The 26,275-nt window shown below is 42.6% G+C and overlaps 1 protein-coding gene across 1 annotated transcript in view; it reads left to right on the top strand.

Moving 5' to 3' along the window:
• MAMDC4 (MAM domain containing 4) overlaps nucleotides 1–26,275 on the top strand; it is a 51,750-nt gene that overhangs the window by 25,300 nt on the left and 175 nt on the right. Inside the window, exons 14-28 of the mRNA XM_060251246.1 lie at nucleotides 792–917; nucleotides 1,081–1,211; nucleotides 1,495–1,600; nucleotides 2,146–2,256; nucleotides 5,203–5,337; nucleotides 5,917–6,047; nucleotides 12,833–13,043; nucleotides 14,749–14,886; nucleotides 16,340–16,461; nucleotides 17,126–17,219; nucleotides 17,852–17,989; nucleotides 18,459–18,593; nucleotides 23,176–23,303; nucleotides 24,990–25,107; nucleotides 25,231–25,406. Coding sequence (XP_060107229.1) covers nucleotides 792–917; nucleotides 1,081–1,211; nucleotides 1,495–1,600; nucleotides 2,146–2,256; nucleotides 5,203–5,337; nucleotides 5,917–6,047; nucleotides 12,833–13,043; nucleotides 14,749–14,886; nucleotides 16,340–16,461; nucleotides 17,126–17,219; nucleotides 17,852–17,989; nucleotides 18,459–18,593; nucleotides 23,176–23,303; nucleotides 24,990–25,107; nucleotides 25,231–25,406 — 2,000 coding nt within the window. The remainder of the gene's footprint in view (nucleotides 1–791; nucleotides 918–1,080; nucleotides 1,212–1,494; nucleotides 1,601–2,145; nucleotides 2,257–5,202; nucleotides 5,338–5,916; nucleotides 6,048–12,832; nucleotides 13,044–14,748; nucleotides 14,887–16,339; nucleotides 16,462–17,125; nucleotides 17,220–17,851; nucleotides 17,990–18,458; nucleotides 18,594–23,175; nucleotides 23,304–24,989; nucleotides 25,108–25,230; nucleotides 25,407–26,275) is intronic.

The raw sequence follows: 26,275 nt of genomic DNA, 5'->3' as shown, positions 1-26,275 counted from the left end.
AACATTGTTGATGTCAGGGGTGTGTGGCCTAATATGCAAATAAGTTCCTGCTGGACTTTTTCTACAAAAAAAGCCCTGGGAAGGACTCCAGAGAATAGCATTGAACTTTGACAGATCACTGGTCCATCTAGTTCAGTACCGTTTGCTATGATGAGCTGTGGTGTTAGATGGAGGGAGATCTTTCCCAGGCCCTTCTAACCCAAGGCCTGTTAATCAGAGATGACAGGACTGATCATGGCATGTGCTTTATGTAAACAACGTGCTCTACTGTGGAGCTGTATGGCTTGAGACTGTGAGGAGAAAATCATGGATACTAACATTAAATCAGTTCCATTAAGTGACGACCAAGAGAGAAACAGTAAATAATACAGAGAGACATTTGTCCTCCTTTTTTTCCAGAATGCAAGCATTTAGATCCAGTAAGCGGTAGATTCAGGATGGACAGCAGGAAATACTTTTTCTTTTTAACGTGATGCATAATTGGGGAATTTTTAACTTGTGTAATTGGCTTTGAGTGGTTGTGAAAAAGGAACTGAACAGAGTCAGGAAGGAGGGGAGATAAGTCAATGGCTATGAGCCAGGATGAGGAAATGGATCTTCAGTGTACTTCTAACTACTAATTGCTATAGGGAAAACAACAAAGGAGACTGCTGACCAACATCCTCCTTGTGGGCTCTTTGGAGGTATGTGGTTGGCCACTGTTGGATGCTGGGCTAGAGAGCCATCATGGTCTGATCCAGCAAGACTTTTCTGATTATCTTATATTATCACAAATTGTCCTTGATTTTCAGGGTACTCTTTCGGCCTGCAGGAAGCCCCGGGACAGATGTTCTCACTGGCTAGGGCCATCACCCCTGTTTTGGGTCCCTCAGGGCTGGCCTGCTCTTTGGAGATGAACTTCACCATTGGACCTCAAGGTATCCACTTGGTTGCATTATCTTCAGTCTGCCCAGCTTTCCCCTTTCCTATCATCATGTGGGATGGCCTTTTGCCAGAGGCACCGGTGGCAGAAGATGATCTGTCCAGCTGGTTGAGTGACTGAAGTGGTGCAAGTCCAGTGTCTTGTTTTTTCTTTCCTAGGGTTTCTTGCACTTGCTGTTGCAGACAAGAGCCTGGGAACTCATCTGACAGTGTGGTCTACTTTGGGAAATGGTACTGTGGTGCACGCACAGGTCACAGTGTTTCTTGGTGCTAGAAGCAGGCCTTTCCAGGTAGGATGTGTTCTGCCCTGTCATGTCAGTTGGAGTGCATGATATGTAATCACAAATCATTTAATAAATGCACTTCTTGCAGTACTCTAGTAGCTCTGTTGTGGTACGTAGTCTGAGAATTGCTGCTTACCAATGCCTGAGTGACTGGCAGAAATGAAATGGTCCTGGCTTCTGTTGTTGTTGCATGTTGGGCATCTCTAGCAGATTTCAGCCCTGTGCTGCAGCTTCCTGCAACAAGGTGTCTGTCCTAGTATGTCCCATCTCTGTGTGTTTCTTTTCTAAGCTTGAGCTACTGGGTCTGGAGAACCTCAGAGTGACCAAGAACCCCCTTCTCTCCATCAGGAGTATTAAGTTTGTGCAGTGTGACTCCAGCCAAGTGCTATCATCAGGTATGGTGCTTTGACCCTCCATGTTCTCTGTTTGTGGCAACCTGTGGTTTTAGATCATTCTGGCTGATTCATGATGAGCTGTTGTGGATGGTCCATATCTTTTGGGGCAGGTCTGGCTTTAGGGGACCAGCATTATCAGGCAACTTCTGAGGGCCTTGGGGCTGCAGGAGAGAGCAATTGCTGATCTACCATCTAACAACAGCTAGCTATTATTTGGCTGCTGTCATTTTCTCTCTGGACAAGGGCAACAGAGAGAAAATGTCATAGCATGCATGGTGTGTCATTGCATGCCTGCCTTTCATCTATTCACTTAAAAATTGGCTTAACCATTCCACGCTGAAAAGTTGTTTGGGAATTAGACAATTCAACTTTCTGTTAATAACTGCTCACATATCAACTAATTTCTTAATGCTTATTCTGTAGGGATTCTAGGATAGGTGGTTAACAACTGTAATAAACAGGATGTGTTGGACCTTTGGAGCAATCCAACAGGGCTCTTCTGATATTCTTAATGTTTTCCTTATATTCTCTCTCTCTCTTTGCAGGACTGTCCTGCAACTTTGAATCAGACTGGTGCAACTGGTTCATTGAAAAAAGTGGTGGCTTTGAGTGGGAGCGACACAAGGGAGGGAGCATGGACCATACTACTGGCACAGGTAGCAACATGGCATATACGCTGCTATGCCGGCTTCTTGTGACATTTTGGGTCCCAATTGCAGGTTCAGGATTTTAACCCATACCATTTTAAGCTGAGAACTGTTGGAGTTTGCAAGTTCAATTACTTTAGTCAATTACTTCAGTAACCTGTCTATGTATGCTAATTTTTAGTTAGCTTAGAACCAATGAGACACTGAGTAGAATTTCCCTCTCTAGAAAGGGAGGTCTTATTCAGTACAGCAGACCCGGCCGAATTGGCGAATTACCAACCGGTCTCGAACTTACCGTTTTTAGGTAAAGTTATTGAGAGGGCAGTGGCGCTGCAGCTAGAGTTTTTTGGATGACGCTTCCACCTCAGACTCCCACCAGTCCGGCTTCCGTCCGGGCCATGGGACGGAGACAGTGTTGGTCGCCTTGGTGGATGACCTCCAGCGGCATCTGGATCGAGGCGGCGTAGCGGTGCTGATGTTGCTAGACCTGTCGGCGGCGTTCGACCATCGGCTACTGGCCCGCCGGCTCACCGACGCAGGGATTAGGGGGTTGGCCTTACAGTGGCTCTCCTCCTTCCTTGATGGACGGGGACAAAGGGTGACAATTGGGGGAGAGCTGTCCCGGAGGCACCCACTAACCTGTGGGGTGCCACAAGGGGCAGTTCTCTCTCCGATGTTGTTTAACATCTACATGCACCCCCTTGCCCAGATTGCTCGGAGGTTTGGGCTTGGGTGTCACCAATATGCAGATGACACCCAGCTCTATCTACTAATGGACGGCCGACCTGACTGCGTCCCAGAAAACCTGGACTTGGCATTGCAGGCCGTGGCAGGTTGGTTCAGGCTGAGTGGGCTGAAGTTGAACCCAATGAAGACGGAGGTCCTTTGCTTGGGTCGCGGTGCTCCCGGAGGGGAAATCCCCCTGCTGGTCCTTGACGGTGTGCCGCTGAAAGCGGCCCATAGAGTCAAGAGCTTGGGGTTTTTCTGGAGCCTTCATTATCAATGGAGGCACAGATAGCAGCCACTGCCAAGTCCGCATTTTTTCATCTTCGACGGGCGAAGCAACTGGCCCCCTTCCTGGAGCACCGGGACCTAGCAACGGTGATCCATGCTACGGTCACCTTGAGATTGGATTACTGCAACGCCCTCTACATGGGGCTGCCCCTGTGCCGAACTCGGCGGCTGCAGCTGGTGCAGAACGCGGCGGCTAGGCTGTTATTGGGACTCCCAAGATGGGAGCACATACAGCCGGGGCTGCGCGGACTGCACTGGCTGCCAGTAGTGTTCTGAGTCCGTTACAAGGTGCTGGTCATAACCTTTAAAGCCCTATATGGCTGAGGACCTGCCTACCTGAGGGACCGTCTCTCCCCATATGAGCCCCAGAGAGCGCTGAGGTCAGCAGGGAAGAACCAGCTGAATGTCCCCGGGCCAAGGGAGGCCAGATTGAAGACCACCCGGGATCGGGCCTTCTCAATTGCAGCCCCACTATTATGGAATCAACTCCCGGAGGAGGTACGGGCCCTGCGATGCTTAGATCAATTCCGCAGAGCCTGTAAGACCTACCTCTTTAAAACAGCCTTCACCTAATGCTGAGCTAAGGAAATGCTGCTGGATATGTTTTTAGCCACAGAATGTATTAAAGATCGAAGTTATAGCACCACAATTAATTAATTTTAATACAATTTGTAAATGGCTTTATGTCGATTTTATAACTATAAATGTAAGTACTATGTATAATTTTATAATTTTATTGTACTGGATTCATATGTTGTGAGCCGCCCTGAGCCTGCTTTTGCGGGGAGGGCGGGATACAAATAAAAAGTATTATTATTATTATTCATAATGAAGTGACCTTTAGGCTAGCCATTGGCTCATGTATATGTTGGTGATGCTATCTGAGATCCTGTACTTACCCATTTTTTGGGTGTGTGTGTGTGTGTCTTCTTCCTCCCTTTGTTCTAAGATCCAAACCGAGAATCCATCATGGCGTAACCAGTAACTAGATAGGATGTAGCTAGTCAGATAGATTTATTTATTGTTTTCTTCTCATGTAACCCTTCCCTGTTTTTCTCTATTTCATGCCTATTTGCTTGGACCCTTTTTCGTTGGAGATGGATTGAACCTAGGACCTTCTGCTTACCAAGCAGATGCTCTACCACTGAGCCACCGTCCCCCCCCCCCCAATTTACCTTGGCCACAACTTACCTTGGCCACAATTGCTTTTCAACTTACCTTGGCCACAAACTCACTTGCAGGCCTTAGGCAACACCCCCCCCCCCAAAAAAAAATTGTAATATGAGGATAATAATAATTATTACTTACAATAGAGGGTTATTATGAGAACCACAGAATGTAGGTGGAGTGCTTTGAGTACCTGGAAGTGCTGTCTAAATGCAAAGCACTGCTATCAATAGCAAAATTTATGGATGAGTGCCTATTGGCAGGGCAGTAAAGCAGGTAGCTCAGAAAATACTGAGGTTTATATATTTACTTAGGGATTCCTCAGCAGTCCAGAAAAACAACATCTTGATGAAAGCTGAGCATGTTCATTACCCTCCAAGAGGTACAGAATGTTGAGGGCTGTTGACCATCCCTCAAAGATGAGGAAAAAGAATGCAAACTTGGAAGGGGAAATAGACCAACTCAAGGACCTGAAAATTTATAGCATCCTTGAGGCAGAAATTTGGATTGGGACAACTCCCAGTTGTTAACCCCTCCCCTTGCAATCTCTTGTTTAAAAATGTAGTAGCAAGTTGGTGCTGTGGCCTTAAAATTAACTAGTTGTCTAATAGTCTAAACTAGTTGTTTAATTGTCTAAAAATATCCCCAAAGCCAAAAGCTAAAGGCAACATTTGAAAAGTCCCCAAATTACAATTCAGAAATGTTGCTAGAGTTTGAATTTGTGCAAACTTTTGTTTCTGTTTCACAAATCAAGCTCAGAATGTCTCTTTACAGGCTATTTCCTCTCGGTGGATCCTTCTGTCTGCAGCTGTCTCGGTTTCAGTGCACGTCTTGTTTCTACTCTCCAAGTCTCTCCTGATCAGGGGCAATGCCTTTCTTTCTGGTACCGCATGGATGGTCCCCAAATTGGTAAGAGGATCCTGTTAGATTCACTGGTATGGTTTAGCCAGGAATCTCTGTTAGGTAGTAGGGTGTACTTGGCTCACACGCAGCAGCAGCAGCAGCTTGTCGGTACTTTGTGTGCTGGCAAAGTTACACACAGAGCCTTTTGTCAGTTTCAAGTAATAAGAATCCTTTATATAGGGAATCCCATTCTAGATAGTACAGGATGAGAGATCAGGGATAGAATCTATCTAACTAGCCATAATGGGTGCAGATGCAGAATGCATGTCTTGCATCCATGGTGCCAAAGATAGAGAGCATACTCCTTCTTTGTGTGTGTGTGTGAGAGAGACAGAAAGAGTGGAAGTCTTGTCCTTAAGAATAGCATTCTAGCAAAGGGATAGTATCAGATAACAGGAAGGAAAGGATGCCCTTTGTGTCCTGACTCCCTCTATCTATCTAAATCTATGGTTCTGAAGTCTTAGGCAGGAGACAGCGTACAGTCCCCCACTTCCAACAGATTCTTGCCAAAATGAGGCAGTCCTACGCCTGGGAAGAACCAGCTTGCAATGCTCCTGTTCAGCCATCCCTTTGTTTACCTTGCAGGGACTCTAAACCTGAAGGTGAAGCACAGTGGAGAACCAGAGCATGTCCTGTGGACCAGAACAGGGAGCCATGGTGCTGTGTGGCACCGGGGACTCTCCAGCATCCCCCACCAGCCTGCTCAGAATTATCAGGTGAGTACTTCCTGCCCGGTCAACCAGGCACCTGCACACACCTACGGGAAAGATGGAGCTGATCACCGGGGCTGTTTATAATGGGACAAGGTAGGGCCAAATGCATTCTGTAATTGTGTTGCGCAAGATCAAAATTCAGCAACCTGGAAAATCCCAGATTTTTAAAAGCCTCTTGGTTTCTAGTTCTTATGATTGCACAGGTACACCAAAATAGGTAGGAAATGCCTTTTTAAATGTTCAGAAACCAGTTGGTGGATGATTGGTCAGGAATTCAAGTTCCTGTAGTTAGAAAAATAAATAACTCAGACTTCCGGTTTCGGTGACTCGGTATTAGAAGCGGCTCGACTAGGTGTGTCCTGAGCCGCTTCTAAATCGGGCTTTGGAGGGGTCTGCCTTGGCAGCTGACCTGATTCTGAGACCCAGGAAGGGTCTCAGAAGGCGAGGAGCTTGAGCTTGGAATGGGGAGACAGCGGAGGTGACTGCCCCCTGATTCTGGCTTGCTCCAAAAGCCTTGCTGTCCGATCGCCATTTTTAGATGGCCCAAGAGTTGACTGCCGGCTTTTCTTCCTTTAGAGGCTTGTAAAAGTTCTAGCCCAGTCTCATGAAGTTTTCAATTCCTGTATGTGACTTTGAACTACACTAATTTCTAAATTTGGAAGAGACTTGACAGGTGAATCTATTTGACTGATTTTAAACTTCCTTATGGTTAAAAATTAAACTTTTGGAAAGTTGTTTGTAAGCTTAAACGGAAGAGATGAACAATAGACTGCAGTAACAATTTGAAGTTATGGTGAAAAGGCTCTGAACAACTGTAATTGAGTCTCACTTAACTACTCTATTCCTGGCAGTTTCCATAATGGATTATAAACTAGAACTATAATATGAATGCTGTCTGAAGAAAAATACCTGCACAAATTTGGTCTTAATATTTTTGGTTTTTGGTTCCTGATACCTTTTTTTTCACTATTTGGCTATTTTTGGGATTATTCTGTTCTTGTTTTTCATCTCTACTTTCATTTTTGGGAAATATTGGATCTAATTTAGTTCTGTGCTCTGATTTTATTTTTTGTCTCCTGAATGGTGGTGGTTTTTTGTGTGCATTTTGGTGATTTTATTTTTCTTTGTTTATTTTTGTGGATTACAAATAGGGCATTCAGCCCTGGATTGTATAGGTGTACACTGAAATATTTGCTGGATATAGTTGTATTTTGGACACCAACTGAATCATTACTGGAGAAAGAGCTGTTATAGTGAATGGTTTCTTTCTGGATGAACTGAACTGCACAGGCTAAACGATACTGTGGTGGTTAGACTTAAAAAGGCTTTGTTTATTAATGCTTTTATCATTGTTTTATGTCTGGCAACTTGTTGACAGAAGCTGATAGTTTGTTTCCATTTATATGTTGATACCCTTTGGTGAAGGCTAGCTTATCTATTCTAAACAAGTACACAAAGTTTTAAAACAACTCTTTAGCAGGCAATATACAAAATCTGTTACTATATTACATTGGCAATGTCAGAAAATTAGGCTACACCTGGTTTCAAAGAAACAGTTTAAAAAAAAGATAATTGAGAAGGCAAGCCTCCAACTCCTTCACCGAGTACAGTATCTGGATTGGGAAAATTTACAACCATGCAGGGGGACTTAAAAGAAGTACATACCAGTTTATTAGCAGCTATAGCACAACTGTCCAATAAAGTAGATACTATTGGAGAACAGATGATGGAAGTTGCTCAACAACTTATGGATAATAATAAACACAGCAGAGACCAATAAAGCCCTAAAAATATTAGATATTCAGGTGGTTGATAACACACAAAAAGTGAACCAACTGGTGAAAGAACAGAATAAATATGACTAGACTTTTGCAATTGGAAACAGACAGAGCTGCCTATATGTTGAGGTTTCAAAACATACCAGAGGAAAAAAATGAAGACTTATCTAAAATGCTAAGTGAAGCCTTGGCTGAATGTCTACAGGTAACACCACAAAAGATGGAAGAATTTGATCAAGTCAGATGTGTGCCCTCAAGTTTAACAAGACGGAACAAACTTCCTAGCGAAGTACATTTGAAGCTTACAATGAAGAAGACCAGAGATGATATTCTCAAACAAGTAAGAGACTACCCAATAACGTTAGCTGGAAATATGGTTAAAACTCTAAGAGAGATACCATGGCCAGTGAGACAGAAAAGGAGAGAATACCAAGACTTAACTGGCTTTTTGAGAGAAAGAGAAATACCCTACACGTGGCTAATGCTGGAAGGTCTTCTTTTTTCCTATGAAGATAACAGATACAGGATAAATTCTATTTTTAAAGCCCAGAATTTTTTAGACAGAATGCAGGAAAAAGAAGGGAAGAAAAAGAAGGAAAATGAAGAGGAACAAGCTTATTTTGATGAAGAAAACCCAAATGAAGTACTGAGGGATCAGACAAGACTGCAAAACAAAAAAGATAAAAAAGATAGTGATAAGAATAATCCATAATGGCTTCAATAATCTCTATTAACGTGAATGGATTTAATTCTCCTGTTAAAAGGAGAAAGACCTTTAGATATTTGACAAAATTGGACATGAACATTATTTGTTTACAAGAAATACATCTGTTAACTAAAGATCAGCATTTTTTGAAGAACAAGAAATTAGGTAGTTTATTTTCAGCCTCTGACTCAAATAAAAAAAAGGGGAGTGGCAATTTATATCAAAGATAAATTCAATCCACAGCTCCCATATGCCTCTGAAGATGGAAGAACTTTACAGGTGGAAGCTACTATGAACAATAAAAATTTTTTGCTTGCAAATGACCATCAAGAAAAATATTTCCAAGATCTTCATCTTAAGCTATCAGATGGAATATTGCATAATAGGAGATTTTAATGCTGTTTCTGACAGACCAATGGACAAAAAAACACCCAAACAGACTAAAAGTAGAAGTCATCAGCTACCAACGAGGTTTTGGAAACTAGCAGAGGAATTGGATCTGGCTGATGCATGGAGAACAAGGTACCAGAACTTGAGTGATTATACCTACTACTCCCCTTGTCATCAAACATGGTCTAGAATTGACATGTGCTGGCTTTCTGTAAATTTGGTCAAAGATTTAATTGAAGCAGAAATTCAAACTAGAGTTATATCAGATCATAGTCCTGTAATGATAAAAATCAATGGTTCACGAACAAGAAATTCTTGGAGGCTGAATACCTCAATTCTAAAAGATAAAGAGTTCTTTAAAGAGTCTAAGGTTGAAATGGAATCTTTTTAAAAACAAAATGTAACACAAGATGTAAAAATGCAAGTAGTTTGGGACACAGCTAAAGCATACTTCAGGGGCCTTTCAATCAGATATAACGCAAAGAAAAAGAGAGAAAGATTTGAAAATTTTCAAAAATTAATGTTGCAAGCTGGAGAAGCTGAAAAAAACTTAAAATTGCAACCGACAAGGCAAGAGTTTTTTAAAAAAAGTTAAAGAAACACAACATCAATTGAATTTGTTGCTTATGGAAGAGATGGAATTAAAATTGAGATATGCCAGACAAAACTTTTTTGAACATGCAAATAAACCAGGTAGGTGGCTGGCTTATAGAATGAGAAAAGAGAAGGCCAAGAGAATAATTTAGGTTTTGAAAAATGAAAATAACAAAGAAAAAGTTCTAAAACATGAAATAGCTCAAATCGTGAAACAATTTTACAAAAAACTACATGAAAATAAATTGGTTCAGAAGACAGAACTGCAAGATTACATTAATCAAAATAATCTAAGTAAATTTAAAGAACAACAAGAAGTTTTAAACGAACCAGTAACAATGAGAGAACTTGGAGAAGCTGTGGACTCTCAAAAAAAAATGGTAAAGCTCCAGGCCCTGATGGACTACCTGCAGAATTCTATAAAGCATATGATGAATCTTTATTGCTGCCATTTAAACATCTTCTTGAAAAGATTCAAGACGAAGGTCAAATACCTACTTCATGGCAAGAAGCAACAATATCTCTAATCCCAAAAGAAGGCGTAGATTTGAAAGACATAAAAAATTATCGTCCAATCTCTCTTTTAAATTTGGATTATAAAATCTTTGCTGCAATATTGGCATAATGATTGAAGAAAGTTTTATTGACTATAATATGTCAAGATGAAGCTGGATTTCTCCCTAGAAGATATTTGAAAGGCAATGTCAGAACAGTTTGTAACATATTGGAATATTATGAATCACATCCAGATAAACAACTGGAATTAATATTTTTGGATGCTGAGAAAACTTTTGATAATGTCCATTGGCAATTCATGCTTCAACAACTCAAAGGGATGGAATGTGGTGAAATTTTTTTAAGAATAATAGAGTCAATATATTCTTTTCAAAGAGCAAGGGTGATGGTGAATGGTGAGTTAACAGAAGTAATTAGCATTCAAAAAGGTACAAGACAAGGCTGCCCACTGTCGCCACTCCTTTTTATTCTATGTTTAGAGTTATTGAATAAACAGATAAGAGAAGACACAAACATTAAAGGAATAATGATAAAAGGTAAACAATACAAACGGAGAGCTTTTGCAGATGACTTAGTGTTTATACTAAAACAACCTCCTGACTCAATAGACTGTCTTACAAACAAGATTACACAATTTGGCCATTGGGCTGGACTGAAGATCAACTATCACAAAACAAAATTTCTGACAAAGAATATGACAACCGAACAATCGAAAGCTTTTCAAGAAAAATCCGGCTTTTTGTATAAGAAAAGAATTAAATATTTAGGTATATCTAAAACAAATGTAGTAGCTTAAAAGTAGACAATTATGATAAACTTCTTAAAGATATTGAAAAAGATTTGGAAAAATTGCATAATTTGAATCCTTAATGGGCAGTATTCTGCCTCAATAAAGATGAATATTTTTTACCAAGGTTATTAATCTTATTTCAAAACATTCCAGTATTTTTAAACAGTGGCTTTTTTTCAAAAACTGAACAAGATGGTATCTAAATACATTTGGCAAGGCAAAAAAGCAAGAATTAAACTGAAAACATTGCAGGACTCTACATTGAGAGCTGGTTTGGGTCTCCCAGACTGGCAATTGTACTATAAAGCCTCTGCACTTTTGGGGGTAAGAGACTGGATATTACTAACGACAAGAGACAACTATTGCTAGAGGGACATGATCTCACTCTTATTTATGCTTATTTATGGTATCAAAGACTTGAAGGCCATTCCTATTTTAAGAGTCATCTGTTTTGGAAATCTCTACATCATACATGGTTATGGTTGAAAGCAAGAATTTATCAGAGAATCCCAAAATGAGTATCCCCAGCGGAAGCATTTACTCATCTAAATATTTTAAAACCTAATCAGAGTTATAGGTATGATGTTCTATTGGGAAAAGATAACCAATTGAAAACCAAAGCAGAATTAGAAAGCTTGGACATTAAAATGAACTGGTGGTTGAGAATGCAAGTTGAATCTAGGTACAATAAAGATAAGATGACTGGTTTTAATGCAGAGCAATACCCATTTGACAATCTTCTTAGGACCTCAAGAAAAGCTAATTTCTAAATTATACGCATATCTATTACAGATGAAGACACAAGATGAAATTGTAAAAGATTGTATGGTCCAATGGGCGAAAAATCTGGGTCATAACATTATGTTAGAAGAATGGGAGAGATTGTGGAAATTCAATATCAAATTAACTAGGTCTATAACCTTTAAAGAAAATTTGTATAAGATGTTTTATAGATGGTACATGACACCACAAAAGTAATGTAAGATGTATCCCAATATGTCAAATAAATGTTGGAAATGTGCAAAACAGGTGGGTTCCTTTTACCACATGTGGTGGACATGTGAGAGGGTGAAGGACTATTGGATAATGATCCATGAGCTGTTACAAAAAATCACAAAGACTCAAATCCAGTTTAAACCAGAACTATTTTTATTGAATATACTTCCAGAGGAGTACTCCAAAGAGATGAGACATTTGTTGGTACATTTTAATACAGCAGCCAGAATTCTTCCGGCACAGAGATGGAAACTCCAGGAAGTTCCTACTAGAATGGACTCGGAGGGAAAAATGTTGGAAATGGCAGAATTGGACTACCTATCCCAACTGTTGATTGGGAAATCTAAGGAAGAAGCAAGAAATAATTGGTTGAAATTTTACATTTGGTTGGATACTCAAGACTTTTAAGGTTCTTTGGTGTGAACTTATATCTCTCTTTTTCTGTATTCAGTATTTTATATTCCAAGAATACCTTTATTAGCAATGTCTTATACAACAGAGGTATTAATAGAAAGATTTATAATGTAAGATGTTAAAATAGGATCGATGTGAAGCTATGAGATGATGATATGTGACTTATTATGTATTGTAAGAAAGAATAATTGATGCAGACCTGTACTGTTCTTTTTTTCATTTGAAAATACTCTTATGCTGTATATGATTGATTTATAATACTCCATGCTCTACTCCCTTCTATCCCCCTTCCCATATAGTTTTTTAAAACTAATAAAACTTTTGAAATTTGAAAAATGAATAACTCCAGTTCTGGTGCCACAAAAAACAGTATGCCACAATCCAGATTGATGAAGTAAATAAAGCATATATTTGAATAATTCTGTTCCCCCCCATCCCTCAGCAATGGACAGACTTAAGGCCACAGGAAGCTTTTCTTTTGTGATTTATATTGCGGCAAAATTTCACGTCCAGTTGTATACACTGTTCTCATGCACACAGTTCCAGGTGTGCTGAAGAGCTGCTTGCAAGTAGGAGGTGACAATCTGCTTTGCTTCTTCTGCAGGTGATCTTTGAAGCCAACCGGGATGGATTCTTGGGTACAATGGCACTGGATGATATCACAGTGACGCTTGGAGACTGCAGTGCACAAAATCATTGCTTTTTTGAGACCAATGACTGTGGGTTTTTGGGCACCAAGGAGCACCCATGGATACGGCAGAATGGTGCAGGAGGTCAGGGCCCTCTGACAGACCACACCTTGGGCACACCGAAAGGTAATGCATAGCATATCTCAACTTATGAAGCTGTCTTATATGGTCTAACCATTGGTCCACCCGGCTCTTTGTTGTCTCCTTTTACTGGAAGTGGTTCTCCAGGATTTTGGGCAGAAAAAGGCATTTTCCTTCTACTTGAGACTCTTGAACTAGAGGAGATGATGGGGACTGAACCTGGACCATTTGATTTGCCACTGAGTCACAGCCCTTTCCCATAAGACGCTGCCTTATACTGAGTCAGACTTCTTCATTCCCCTATTGTCGTATTGTTTGCTCTGACAGGCGGTGGTCTCTGTAAACTGTTTTAATATATTTCTGGTGGATATAAGAGAAATCTTTACTTTGTATTATAACATTAGATTGACCACTGGTGAGGCATTTGGCGCTGAAATGCTTTGAGGTCCTGATCTATGTCTCTGAAGAGAAGTCACTGGCTTGTTTTTCCTAAAATATTTTTCTTCAGGTTCTGGTATTTTGGTTGGTAGGTTTTCTTTTCCATCTCCCTCAACATTATTTGAGCTGTGCGGTGAAATAGGCAGCAGCCCTTCACTTTGGTGCCTTTGTCTGGGTAGCAGATCCAGATAGGCCCTCCCACTGACTCCGGCCAACTGTCACTACTGCCATGAGTCAGAATTTCCCATTAAACTATACCTGTGAGTATGCAGACTTGAAGGGGAAATCGTAAGTACGAGTAGCAACTTTACTCATACTTATAATGAAATCCCAGTTTCACAACAAATCACTTATTGACTTCTACTTGTGAAGGTGGTCATGGGCTAAGATGTTAACCTGCTCCTATAACCAAAGTTTCTTTAAAAGAAAATATTTATTCTGGACAAAATACAAAACTGTCAAGCTTGCATCCGTTCTAGCAACATAACCAAGTAGACTGATTCTCTGCTCTGGTTGCTCAGCTGTCTAGATTAATTATAGCAATTCTATTCTCCAGAATCTTCTAGCTGACTACAGGGCTACCTATTCAAATGACTATACACCTGTTCTTTACCCATTATCAGACTGCTGTATTACAGTTTAAATTAACAGAACTTAATTTTTTTGCAAATAGAGAGATAGAAACAGATATTTATTTATTTATCCCTTGAATTTATATCCCGCCCTCCTCGCCAAAGCAGGCTCAGGGTGGCTCACAACAGTCCAGACTAAAACAATAAAACAATGAATAAACATTGGAGTTTTGACAATTGATAATAGCAATTAAATACTTTAAAACAATTTTAAACAGTTTTGGTGCTAGTATTAATTTCAATTTCAATATATTCAGCGGTGTTGGGTGTCCTTTTGTACTATAATTCAGCTGAAGGCAAGTCGAAATAGTACTGTTTTACAGGCCTTGTGGAACTGAGCAAGGTCCCGCAAGGCCCTTACTTCTTCTGGAAGTTGGTTCCACCAGTAGGGGGCTGCAATTGAGAAGGCTCTCTCTCTAGTAGACTTCAGTCTCGCCTCCCTCAGCCCAGGGATTGACAATAAGTTCTGCATCCCAGATCTAAGTACCCTCTGGGGAACATGTGGGGAGAGACGGTCCCTAAGGTAGACAGGTCCTTGGCCATATAGGGCTTTAAAGGTAATAACCAGCACCTTGTATCGAATCCGAAATACTATAAATAAAACCTCTAATACATGTTTAAAATTGTCTGACAAAATCACTTTGGCACACTGTGTTGTGTTTTTCAATTCCTCTTGCCAGGACATTACATGATCATCAACTGCAGTGTGAACACCTTGCCATTGGGGCAAAAGGCCACTTTACAGTCCCCAGCCTTCCCATCTCGGCATCACACCCAATGTGTGATGTTCTGGTATCACCTGAACAGCAGTGACCCAGGTGAGCATGGCTAGTCTGCCTCTCCCTTCTTTGGAAGGTGTGAGGTGGGACTTGCAGAAACAGGGGCTTGGTCTGGCTAGCCTTAATGCTAGTGGGCAACACTTTGGAGGGGGACAATTTTCTCCCTCTCAAAATACCAGAGCTTGAGGGCATCCAGTGAAGCTGATGGGCAGTAGGTTCAGGATGGACAAAAGAAAATAATACTTTATACAGACAGTATAATGTGGAATTTGCTGCCAGAGGATGTAGTGATGAATGCAGCGACAAATAGTTTCAAAAGGGGATTGGATAGATTCATGGAGGATGAGTCTGTCAATGGCTATTAGCCATGGTGACTGAGGGGAAACTCCACATTCAGAGGCACTGATACCTCTGAATCTCAGAGCCAGGAGGCAACATCAGGGAAAATTCTCAGGCTTTCTGCCCTGTTGTTGGCTGTCCAGAGGAACTGGTTGGCCACTGTGTGAGACAGGATGGAGGACTAGATGGACCACTAGTCTGATCCAGGAGGACTTTTCTTATGTTTTTGTAGCATGTAAGAACTGCACCCAGTCAGGAAGTAGTATGGTGTAGTGGACAGGCTAAGATACGAAGGTTTGAATCCCCTGTGCCATATAAGCTCCCTGGGTGACCCTGGACAAGTCTCGTTCCACCTATTTGTGGAGAAAAGTGGGGTGTAAAAATAAAACATGACCAAACAAGGTAAGACTTCTTTCCAGGGAAGAGGTGCTGCACTTTTCTGATGGGCGTTCATGAGCCATGAATTGTCAACCAGCATGGTTTTTGTGGGCAGGTAGCTAATGATATTTTGGGTTAGTAGCTTTTGTGGAGTTTTCAGCAGGTTTGCAGGGCTGTGTGTATTCTGTGAATTGTGTGCCTGTGTAAGCAGCCATTGACACTGGCTGAAGGCTTCTGCAATCTGTTTATACTCTGGTGAAAGGAAGGAGGTTCTTTGTCCCTGTGATCAGTGTCCTCTCTAAGCTGAGTTAGTGTGAGCTAGCTCACAGATTTTTAACCTCCAGCGCACACACATTTTTGTTTAGCTCAGCAGACGTGGCCCCAGAGCAAACTAATTTATGTAGTAGCTCACAACATTAATACCAGCAGCTCACAAAGTAGAATTTTTGCTCACAAGACTCCACAGCTTAGAGGGAGTATTGTCTGCTGTGATACTGAACCTATGCAGAAAAAATGTGTATCCTCTCTAAACATTTTAAGTAGAACTCTCACTTTTTGTTGTTTTTTGTTCCTTCATAAACACGAGGACTACAAACTTGAGTCTTTCAAATAAATACAAGTAGTGCTCCTGACTCGATGGCCATGTTTGGATTGTCCATCAAGATCATCACTTGTGTTTTGCACCAAGTTCATATCATTAGCATTTTCAGGAGGGCCTGATTGGTGTGTTGTTGTTGCTGATGGACAGCCCTAATCCTGCAGCTTCTCTTGCTAGGGTCCTTGACCGTGTATGTGGAGGAGAGAGGCAAACAAAGGAAGATGCTGAGCATCAACACAATGCAAGGGGAAGCATGGCACTATAGCAACTTCAGTGTCCAGGTCCAAGATGAATGGCAGGTAAGGCCAATAGGAGGGCTTCAGGAATTCCACAAGCAAGGGCGAGTAGGAGAGACCACTCCCCTTGGCTTGATCTGTGGGCTCCTTCTCCCCATGGTTTTGTAGGATGTCTCGACTGGCAAACCATCACAACAGTCATGACTCTGCTTCCAATGACTGTAATGCCAAGGAGATAACAGCAAATGTGTGAGCCTGGGAGGCTGGAAAACAAAATCAGATGAGCGGCATCAAATTGTGGGTAGTTAGTTGTATGTCTGGAAGCCCAAATTGTGGTTTAGATTCTGAACAGCTGGCAGTGTAAACCGTTGTTTGGCACAACATCTGAACTGACCTCATGTATGGACTTGCCCAAAGTCTTTTTGCTCTGGGAAATACCCAGTGAAATCCCCAAAGTGGGATGTGTTCGGAATAGGAGGGGGAGCTAAGGGGGGGGGGTTCATTGATAAAGAGGGGGAGGTCTTTAGTGTCACACAAATGTAAAAAAATGTAGTTTGCACAAATGGCTTATGTTGATGAAGAATAGCTTTGGTTTTTATGGCACTGGCAATTCAGTGCCTTGCCTACAAGCATGGGGTGCTACTTCCTTGCTCCACGCCCCCATCACATCCTTACTTTAATCTTCAGGTTCCTCTGCCTCCCCCTGACTTCTATCTCTTTTTAACAGGTGGTGTTTGAGGCAGAAGGTGTAGGAGGAGGCTCCTCCTCCTACATTGCCATCGATGACTTTCATGCAAAGGAAGGAGCCTGCCCTAAATCAGGTAACAGACCCCCCCCCCCCCCCGCAGATCACAGTTCTAGGTTTCCAGGAGGGGGACTGGAGGCTGGAGCTCATGTACCTTTCAGAGTCACGTGAAAAACAGAATTTTTTGCAATTTCTCCCCCCCCCGCCGCCAAAAAGAAAAGAAAAGCAATATTTATTAAAATTAGAAATACTGCATAATAGAACAATTCTATTTTATAGTGTTGCAAGGATGGCAGCAAAATTTAGCATGTGATGCAGCTTGAACATTATGCAAACATTAATGGCAAAAGTGTTAATAATCAGAAGCTTGAAAAAAGTGAAATAGTTTCCTCTTTCTGCCTGGGGGAATAACTGCTCAAGTTTTGGAAGGATTGCCAGCTCTGGGTTGGGAAATACATGGACGTTTTAGAGGTGGAACCTGAGACTGGTGGAGTTTGGGGAGGAGAGGGACTTCAATGAGGTATAATGCCATAGAGTCCACCTTCCAAAGCAGCCATTTTCTCCAGGAGAACTGATCTTTGTGACCTGGAGAACAGTTGTACTAGTTGGAGATCTCCAGCTACTACCTGGAAGTTGGCACCTCTAACCTTTAGGGTGCTTGAAGCCCTTTGGTAGGCAAGATGGTCATAGCAGTGTTCTCTTGGCCAGGATCTTGTGATTTTGAGTCCGGCATGTGCGGATGGAGCAAACCCCATGGAGACTGGTACAACTGGGATTGGAAGGAAGCGGCCACCCCACTGCGGTCCCTTTCCCCCAAGGAGGACCACACCTTTGGGACTGAAGCAGGTAAGACTTGGCTGTGGTTCCAGGCTGTGTTCAGTAAGTGTCCCACTGCTGTGCTAAGCCATGAGTAAGGACAGTCAGCTGCAAGGTGCCCCACAGAAAGTTTGAACTAGTGACTGTGACTTAGTCAGGCTTTCTTGATTTGCTTTTGGAACTTGCACACTTGGTTCTTGGACAGCTTCCCAATAAGTAACTTAATTGCTGGCAAACACATTGATTTGCAGAGGAGATACACTCTTCACATAAAGTCACAGTCTCCTTTTAGCAGCTCAGGTTTTGCAAGGCTTGTTGCTCCAGTTCCTGCAAAGCTTACTTTAGTTGCTGTTAGCATTGATGGTTAGGAAGCTTGCACCCAAATGAACCTGCTTCAAATAAAATAAAATCAGAAGTGAAGTGGGGTGAGGTGAGGTGATGGCATGCTGGGCTTTGGAGGGCTGACATTTCTGGTCTCAAGCCAAAAATTTTCCCTCAGGTCACTATGCTTATGTTGACGTCGGAGTACTGGGGATGGGCAAAAATGCAGCCGGCCTAGCAAGTGAACACCTTCCAGCTACCACGGGATCCTGCCTACGATTCCAGTACCACATGGATTTCAGGGAGCAAAGCTGTAAGTGAAAACCAGCTCTAGCAGGAAGAGTGTGGCAAGGAGCAGGGAAGACCTTTCCAAAGTCTTGTTGAGTCTGTGGCAACTCTCATAATTTGGGAGAAGTAGAGGCTTTCGAGGAAGTGTGGATAAGGATGGGGGAAGAAAAGGATCCTAACTTTGATCAAAACATCTTGTCCTGCTGTTTCAAGCAGCAAGAAGGACACTGTTACTTAAGCCATGCCTGTGCAGGTAGTAGATACCACAGCAATATCACAGGAGATTCAGGCTGCCTTCACACCCTTCTGCTCCAGGCTTTCTTTAGCTTTTCTCCCTGGGTATTCCTCTTGACTTCTCCTCTTCATCTTCCTCCATACGGGGCTTTACCCCTTAAACTCTTCTTACTTTACTGCCTTTTCCTTCCCTACTTGGTTCTTTGTACCCTGTCCCTCTCTATGATCAGTGTGGCTCAGACAATCACTGTGAGAGCTCACATCTCTTGATGAAGTCTTATTTAATTCTATTCATATTTATTTAGAAGAAGAAGAAGAATTGCAGATTTATATCCCGCCCTTCTCCCTGAATCAGAGACTCAGAGCGGCTTACAATCTCCTATGTCTTCTCCCCTCACAACAAACACCCTGTGAGGTGGGTGGGGCTGGAGAAGGCTCTCACAGCAGCTGCCCTTTCAAGGACAACCTCTGCCAGAGCTATGGCTGACCCAAGGCCATTCCAGCAGGTGCAAGTGGAGGAGTGGGGAATCAAACCTGGTTCTCCCAGATAAGAGTCCGCACACTTAACCACTACACCAAACTGGCCAAACATTTAGAAATGTTTTATGTTGCCTCTCCAGGAACCTGCCTGAAGTTCCTTCCAAATTAAAAAAAAAACACAAAATATTAAAATGCATTAATTAAAACCCAACATTAAAACCACAGCCCCACTTAAAAACATAGACCATAAAAACACACCACCGACAACTTAAAATAACAGTTTACAGACCAGAATCATTTTAAAAGACTGGGCGTTTTCGCACTTACCTTAAGCCGGAGCGACATCCCTCTTCACCACGCAGCGTCTGCATGGTTTTCACACTAATTGCTGCGGAGCACCTGGAAGAGCCGCAAAGTCCCGCGGCTTTTGCGGCGCAAAAGCCGTGGGACTTTGTGGCTCTTCCAGGTGCTCCGCAGCAATTAGTGCGAAAACCGTGCAGACACTGCGCGGTGAAGAGGGACGTCGCTCCGGCTTAAGGTAAGTGCGAAAACACCCTGTAATTCCTTAGTAAAAAGCCCACTTCTAAATGGATACTGAACTGGTACCCACAAACCTGATTTAAGGGCTGAAGATCGAGCTGAAATTATTATAATTCTGCTGTTCTCAGTCCAAAGTAGGCCTCTCCTGTTTAGCTGGTTTGCAAAGGAGTCAATCATGAGCCAGTCAAGAAAACAGTTAAATCTGGGCAGCTAGAGTGGCTCTGATTGAAACAAAACAAAGTTTGAGTCCAGCGGCACCTTTAAGACCAACGAAGTTTAATTCTGGTATAAGCTTTCTTGATGAAGTGAGTATGCACACAAAAGCTTATACCAAGAATTTAACTTTGCTCATCCTAAAGGTGCCACTTGACAAACTTTGTTCTGTTGATGAGTCTATCTGATTGAAATAGTTTGAATTGCTTAATTACAGTTCAGGCTGTTACATATGTTAAAATGCTCTCCTCAGTAGTTAAGTTTGTACAGTTGGTGGAATGCCAAGGGAATGGAAGACTTTCTGACCTCATCAGGCACACCATTCCAGAAGGTGGGGACCACAAACGAGAATGCATGTGTACAGGCAGTTGTTGATTTACCCCATTTTCAGTGTGGCATTTCAGAAGGCCGAGCTCAAACAAGCAAAGCTGTTGTGGTGGAGCATAGGGGGAGAGGCAGCCCTGCCGATATGAGGAACCTAGGTCAGTGTTTCCCATTTGCAGGGTCGTGACCCAGTACCGGGCCATGGAAGCCTCACTACTGGGTCACAAGAAAAGCCAAAGCTAGCCCTGCTCCCAGCAAAGCATAACCTCTGCTCTGCTTCCTTCCTTCCCCCGTCTATCTGTTGTGCAGAGAAAAGCTAGCCTTGAAGACTAACACAGGCTGCAAAGTCAGAGCTCTGTTTGGCTTCCTTCCTTCCCCTATCTCTGTCTTGTGCAGAGAGGAGCTAGGCTGCCTCTCCTTCCTTCTCTCCCCCTCCTAGTGTTTGAGAGAAAAGTTGGCGTCCACTGGCACTTTAGACCCATGAAGTGTTCTTCAAGATATGAGCTTTCATGTGCCTTGCAGCATGTTCTCTTGGGGAGGTTTCCCTGGTAGGCCTGGGCAGCAAAGAGGGGTGTGTGTTTTTTTCATCTGGGAGGGGTGGGGAGTGGGCATTCCAGTAGCTATTTTTTATCAAATGACCCCTGGGCAGAATTGTTGCTGGCTGGGGTGATCAGATGGTGAGTAAGGCTTTTTTTTTGTCCCCCCTTTTTTTCTTTCCCTGCAAGTGATGGTCTGCCTGTATTCTTGGTTCTGGGGTGGGAAGCAACAGTGGGAAGGTTTCTAGTGCCCTGGCCCCACTGATGGACATTCTGGTGCTTTTTGGGCATTGTATGGGATACTTTTGGACTGGATGGTCCACTGGCCTGATCCAACATGGCTTCTCTTATGTTTTCTTCCCATGTCTTTCCTTTCCTTTCCTTTCCTTGTTTTCCTTTGTCTTTCTCTCTTTTCTTCCATTTTTACTGGATGAAACTTTTCTGTTCATCATACTGTTGTTGCAGACATGGAGCTCTGCCAATTAAAAGTTGGCAATCCCAGTTGTAGCCAGCTGGCCTTTCTATGAGATTTCTGTGTGAGTGAGTAAGAGTGAGAGGGGTGAGGCAGAAAGAGATTATTGGAGATTACTGCTGTATATCTCAACAGCACTAGAAGAGATGGTACTATGAACTTGGCACCATTTTACTAGTCCTGCTTCTAACAGCTGTCTGACACCCAAATTAAACTCCTCCTGTAGATATTAAAAAAGATGAAAGAAGATCACTGGCTAAATATCTGCACAACAGGTTCTTTTTAAAGGCATGGGAAACACAGCCAGTAAAAAGCTGCAGGCCCTGCATAAATATCCTTTTTGGGATAACTGCAGAAAAGCTTGTATGAACTTCATATAACTTGAAATTAATTGATTAATTGTAGTACAATTCTCTACTACCTTTCACAGCAATTTCCCAGTGTTTCAGCCAAGGAAAAGTATGAAAAATAGTTGTCAAAAGATTTTCTTGAAACCCAGCAAGCTTGGTTGTAGCTTGAGGCAGGGTTCCAGTAGCAGCAGCTGAAGGAAGGGCCTACTAAATGTGTCAGCATATTTTGAGGTAGAGCCGCTGCCAGGGCCCAGTGTGGGTGATACACAGTGCTGGCATTCCTGATGGCAATGGCAACAGCACTCCCAACTGCATGCACTGGCCAGTGCTGTTGAGGAAGGGATGTGTAGGTGGTGCAGTCAATTGAACATGGACATTAGGAGTGCTTGCAAGCTGGAGAAGAACACACAAACAGGTGCATACAGGTGTGGGGGTGGAAAGAGAGGACCGCCCACTTTCCACCCCCATTTTGGCTCAGCATGAGTTTCAGAAAAATGAAGTTACTTCAGAAGAAGAGGCAGGTTTGGGGGAGTGCCTTGGAAGTGACATCACAGGAAAAGGTGGAGTTCAGTGTGCCCTGGAAGTGACATCACTTGACCCTTGACCTGGAAGTGACACCACAGGAAATGACATAATTCCTGTCTTCCAGCTCCACCCCCAAAGTCTCCTGGCTCCACTCCGAAATTTTAGTGGGCCATGAAGGAGAAGTGTTAAAAATAACCGGGTCATGGGAAATAAAAGTTTGGGAAACTCTGACATAAGTCATTAAGGGGTTGTGTCTGTGACAGTCAATACCTTGATCTGAGCCTGGTAACTAATGGGCAGCCAATGGAATAACTGTAGAATAGGAGTAACATGTATGCTCTGCCTAACACCTGATATTGACTGAGCTGTGGCACATTCTTCTCCTTGTGTGTGTGTTTGTATTTTTGTATTTGAGTGTGTGTGTGTGCACCTGGAAGTCATGGCGACCTCTGGTGACTAACCCCTATTGGGGGCCTGGAGGATATCCAGAGAGATGGCTGAATAAAGCCTGCCTAAGTCTCCAACTCTGGTATTCCAAGTACCTGCATGAGTTGACCAGGCTTAGCTTCCAAGATCTGATGAGATCCTTTTTGCCTGGGCTATTCAGGTTAGGGTGAGCTGTGGTATGTTCTGTTTGACAACCACTACACGATACTGGCTTTACCTTTGTTGACATTAACATTGCTTAGGAACCAATCTGGAGTACACATATTTGAGAGATCAGTTTTCAAAGGTGGCAACAGGGTGCTCTGCTTGGAATGACCAACTTGGCAAATCTGTAAAACAACTGACAATATAGAAGAGTTGGAAAGTGTGGTATTTATATGAGAATTGGAGTGGGGGGGTTGGCTGCCATCCTGTGAAATGCATGGCTCAGGGAACTGTGAAGCAAGTCTTCATTCGACCCTTCTCTCCCATGCTCTGTGTCGCTAGCCCAAGCACAGCTCAAGGTGAAGCTCTTCAGCCAGCAAGGTGAACGAACAGTGTGGAGTGCCACTGGACATCAAGACCTGTCATGGATGAGCCAGACTTTCTTTGTGATGAGCCTCACAGAATTCCAGGTAAAGTTGGAGAAACTGGCTAGATCGTCTGGATTTCCAACACCCCAAGGATTTCCCTTCCAGTTCTATGCCTCTGCATCTATGGTGGCCACTGATACATCTTCTCCTGGCTCCTGTGTTTCCTTATAATACCACTTGTGCAGAACCATAAGGAAAAATAATACAAGTAGTGAGAAGAATGACCAATCTATGTAGATAAATTCAGATGTGTTGGTCTGAAGTAGCAGAACAAAGTTTTGAGTCCAGTGGCACCTTTAAAACCAACAAATTTTATCCAAGGTATAAGCAAGCACACTTCTTCAGATACAGTGGGAAAACGCAGCTAATTCTATGTAGGTGACTTCTCATACAAAGAGTTTGAATTCTAAGAGCTTTCGCATACCAAGATGTTTCCGAAGTGTACAGAACAAAATTCGAGTCCCGTAGTACCTCATCTATGTAAATGCCATCATGTTGCAACTGATTTATGGATATTCCAGCAGGGGACTTTCTTCTGCAGAGTCTCTCTTGGTGGCCCTCCTTCAAAGTAGCACCTTAGAGACCAACAATTATTCCAGAGTATAAGATTTCGTAAAGTCAAAACTCACTTTTGTCAGAATTGTATGAACCAACCCTTCATATCCAGCCCAGAAGGTAGGGGTGGTGTTTCCAAGACAGGCCTGTTAGGATGTAGACTTCTCCCAAGAGAAGAGAAGCTTTAAAGGGAGATTATAACAAGATTGCAGACCTAGAATTCATTAAGAAGTTCAGGACAGTGGACCCCCACAGGGCCAAATAAGTGCATAGGATTCTTATCTCATGACAGATGCTAATTTTCTGCATTTTCCAGAAAGAAGGGCTTGACGGTTCTTTCTTGAATCTGACAAAGTTAGCTTTGACTCATGAAAGCATATAACCCAAGAAAATGTTGTTGGTCTCTAAGGTTCTAATTTTATTCCACTTACTTCAAATATAGCTGCCTACCTGAAACTATAGAAGTGTAAAAGAAGGACAGATCATACCTTTTCTGTCTTAAGAGTATATTATTCGTTATATTTGGGAGTTTATTGTTACAGTTGTTAATTGCATGTGTAGTGTGCTGGAGTCATACTTAAATCAAATACAGTTCCTGGGTCATGCTGTTCTTGTTTTGCCTTGGGAGGTCAATGCATAGATCCACCTTTCATGTAGTAGAGGGGGGCTCAACGCCCAATTTGCATGCAGAAGATCCCATGGTCAATTGTCTGCATCTTCTGCTAAAGGATGTCAAGTAGCAGGTGTTTACAAAGACCTTTCCCTGCCTAAGGCCTTGGATAGACATTGCACATTAAGATAATAAGCAATATTGAGTTATGTGGACCAACAGTCTGAATAAATAGCAGGCAGCTTTATGTTCAACCAAAAATCATTTTTGTTGAAGGAGGCTTTTTAAGATTCATTTTTATCAGTGCCTCCTGTAGCGGTGAGTTCTGCTGGTCACAGGTTTACATTCTTTTTGCTTTTCCCCGCAGTTTGCTGCCAGTCAGCAAGGAACCTGTTTCTCCCCCCAAAATGAGTCCCCTCCCACCTCATCTGTGATTTTAAGCCTCATGCTGAAGTGCTTTTCTGTGTCAATGGATTCCCCCAATTAACTGTGTGTCATCAGGATTTCCTGATGCTGGTCAGCCTGGTCTTCCATCTGGGTCAAATATACTTTCTTCTCTGCAGATTGTACTGGAAGCCACAAGTGGAGCATGGCCAACCTCGGGGATCATTGCTGTAGATGACATCTCATACACAGCTGGCTCAAGCTGTGATCCCATACAGGAAATGGACCAGGAGGAAGGTGAGTCTTTCACTACCATCTCAGACTAGCCATATCTCTCATAATATACCCCTCAGGCTTATGACACTGACGGCTGGCAAGATGACATTAACAGCTGTTATACCTCTCACTTTTTATGTCCAGGTAACAGCAAGATTTCGGAGGCAGGGCTAGCAGCTGGCGTGGTGTGCTCCATCCTCTTGGTGATGATTGGAATAATTGCTGTCAGATATTGTATAAAGAAGCTGAAAGCACTGAGAGATGGCAGACTAGAGGAGACTGTGGACATTCAGGGCTTTGACAACGTCACTTTTCGAGATGTAAGGAACCTGCCCCCTTTTGACTATGCAAGAGGAAATGCTTTGGTGTCTGGTGGGTTTGTGGGGGATGTTTTACCCAGCAGCAGAAGACCAGGCTCCTATGCTTTGCTCAGCTGCAGTACAAATAAACTGTTCAGTTATAGTATTAAGGGGCACACTAGTTTATATGTCTGCAGCCATTGTTATACAAACCAGCACCCTTGCTTAATTTGTGTAATTTCTGCTGCTTGGCATGGGGCAAAGTGTTATGTAGGGCACTCATGGACCAGCCCCAGAATCTTTCTTTAGTTTTTGAAGTGTTGTCAGTGGTTGCTTCAAACCCTTCCAAACCTATATTTGTACTATTAGGGACTAGAAAATTAAAAAAAAAGAAAGAAGAGAAGCTGCTGTTGTGGAACAAACTGGTGAAATTGCAGAAGACACAACCAGCATAGCATACCTCTGCTTCTGCAAGAACAAGTGGCTACAGCTGCCCATCTCTTGCTTTTTTGTTATTGTTTGCTTGAACCCAGCATTCAGTTGGCTGAGGCAAAAGCAGATAGCTATTATTACTAATTTAGCACCATCAGTGCATTACAGAATACAAGCTGTCGAGGCCCCATATAGATGCTGGAAGGCTCATTCAGGCTGTGCTGCTTGGTATCTGAGAGCACAGATGCTTTCTCAGGCGGGCTCACTGGCAACTGCAGCTCCAGTTCTTAGGGCTGCATTCTTTGCACCCCACCAATTCTGTACAATTTTGTCTTATCATTCATAAAATGTATTTTGACAGTTTCTATCATTTCAGTGCAGGTCCATGTGAAGGATGTTCTGATTCAGCTGCCCAAGATTCCATACATGCTTGCTGGCACACTTTCAGTCTTAAGGAC

Source organism: Heteronotia binoei, chromosome 12 (assembly GCF_032191835.1).
Source record: "Heteronotia binoei isolate CCM8104 ecotype False Entrance Well chromosome 12, APGP_CSIRO_Hbin_v1, whole genome shotgun sequence".
NCBI classification, from domain to species: Eukaryota; Metazoa; Chordata; class Lepidosauria; order Squamata; family Gekkonidae; genus Heteronotia; species Heteronotia binoei.
Note: the sequence above shows the minus strand (reverse complement) of the source record. Positions and strands in the feature narration are given on the sequence as shown.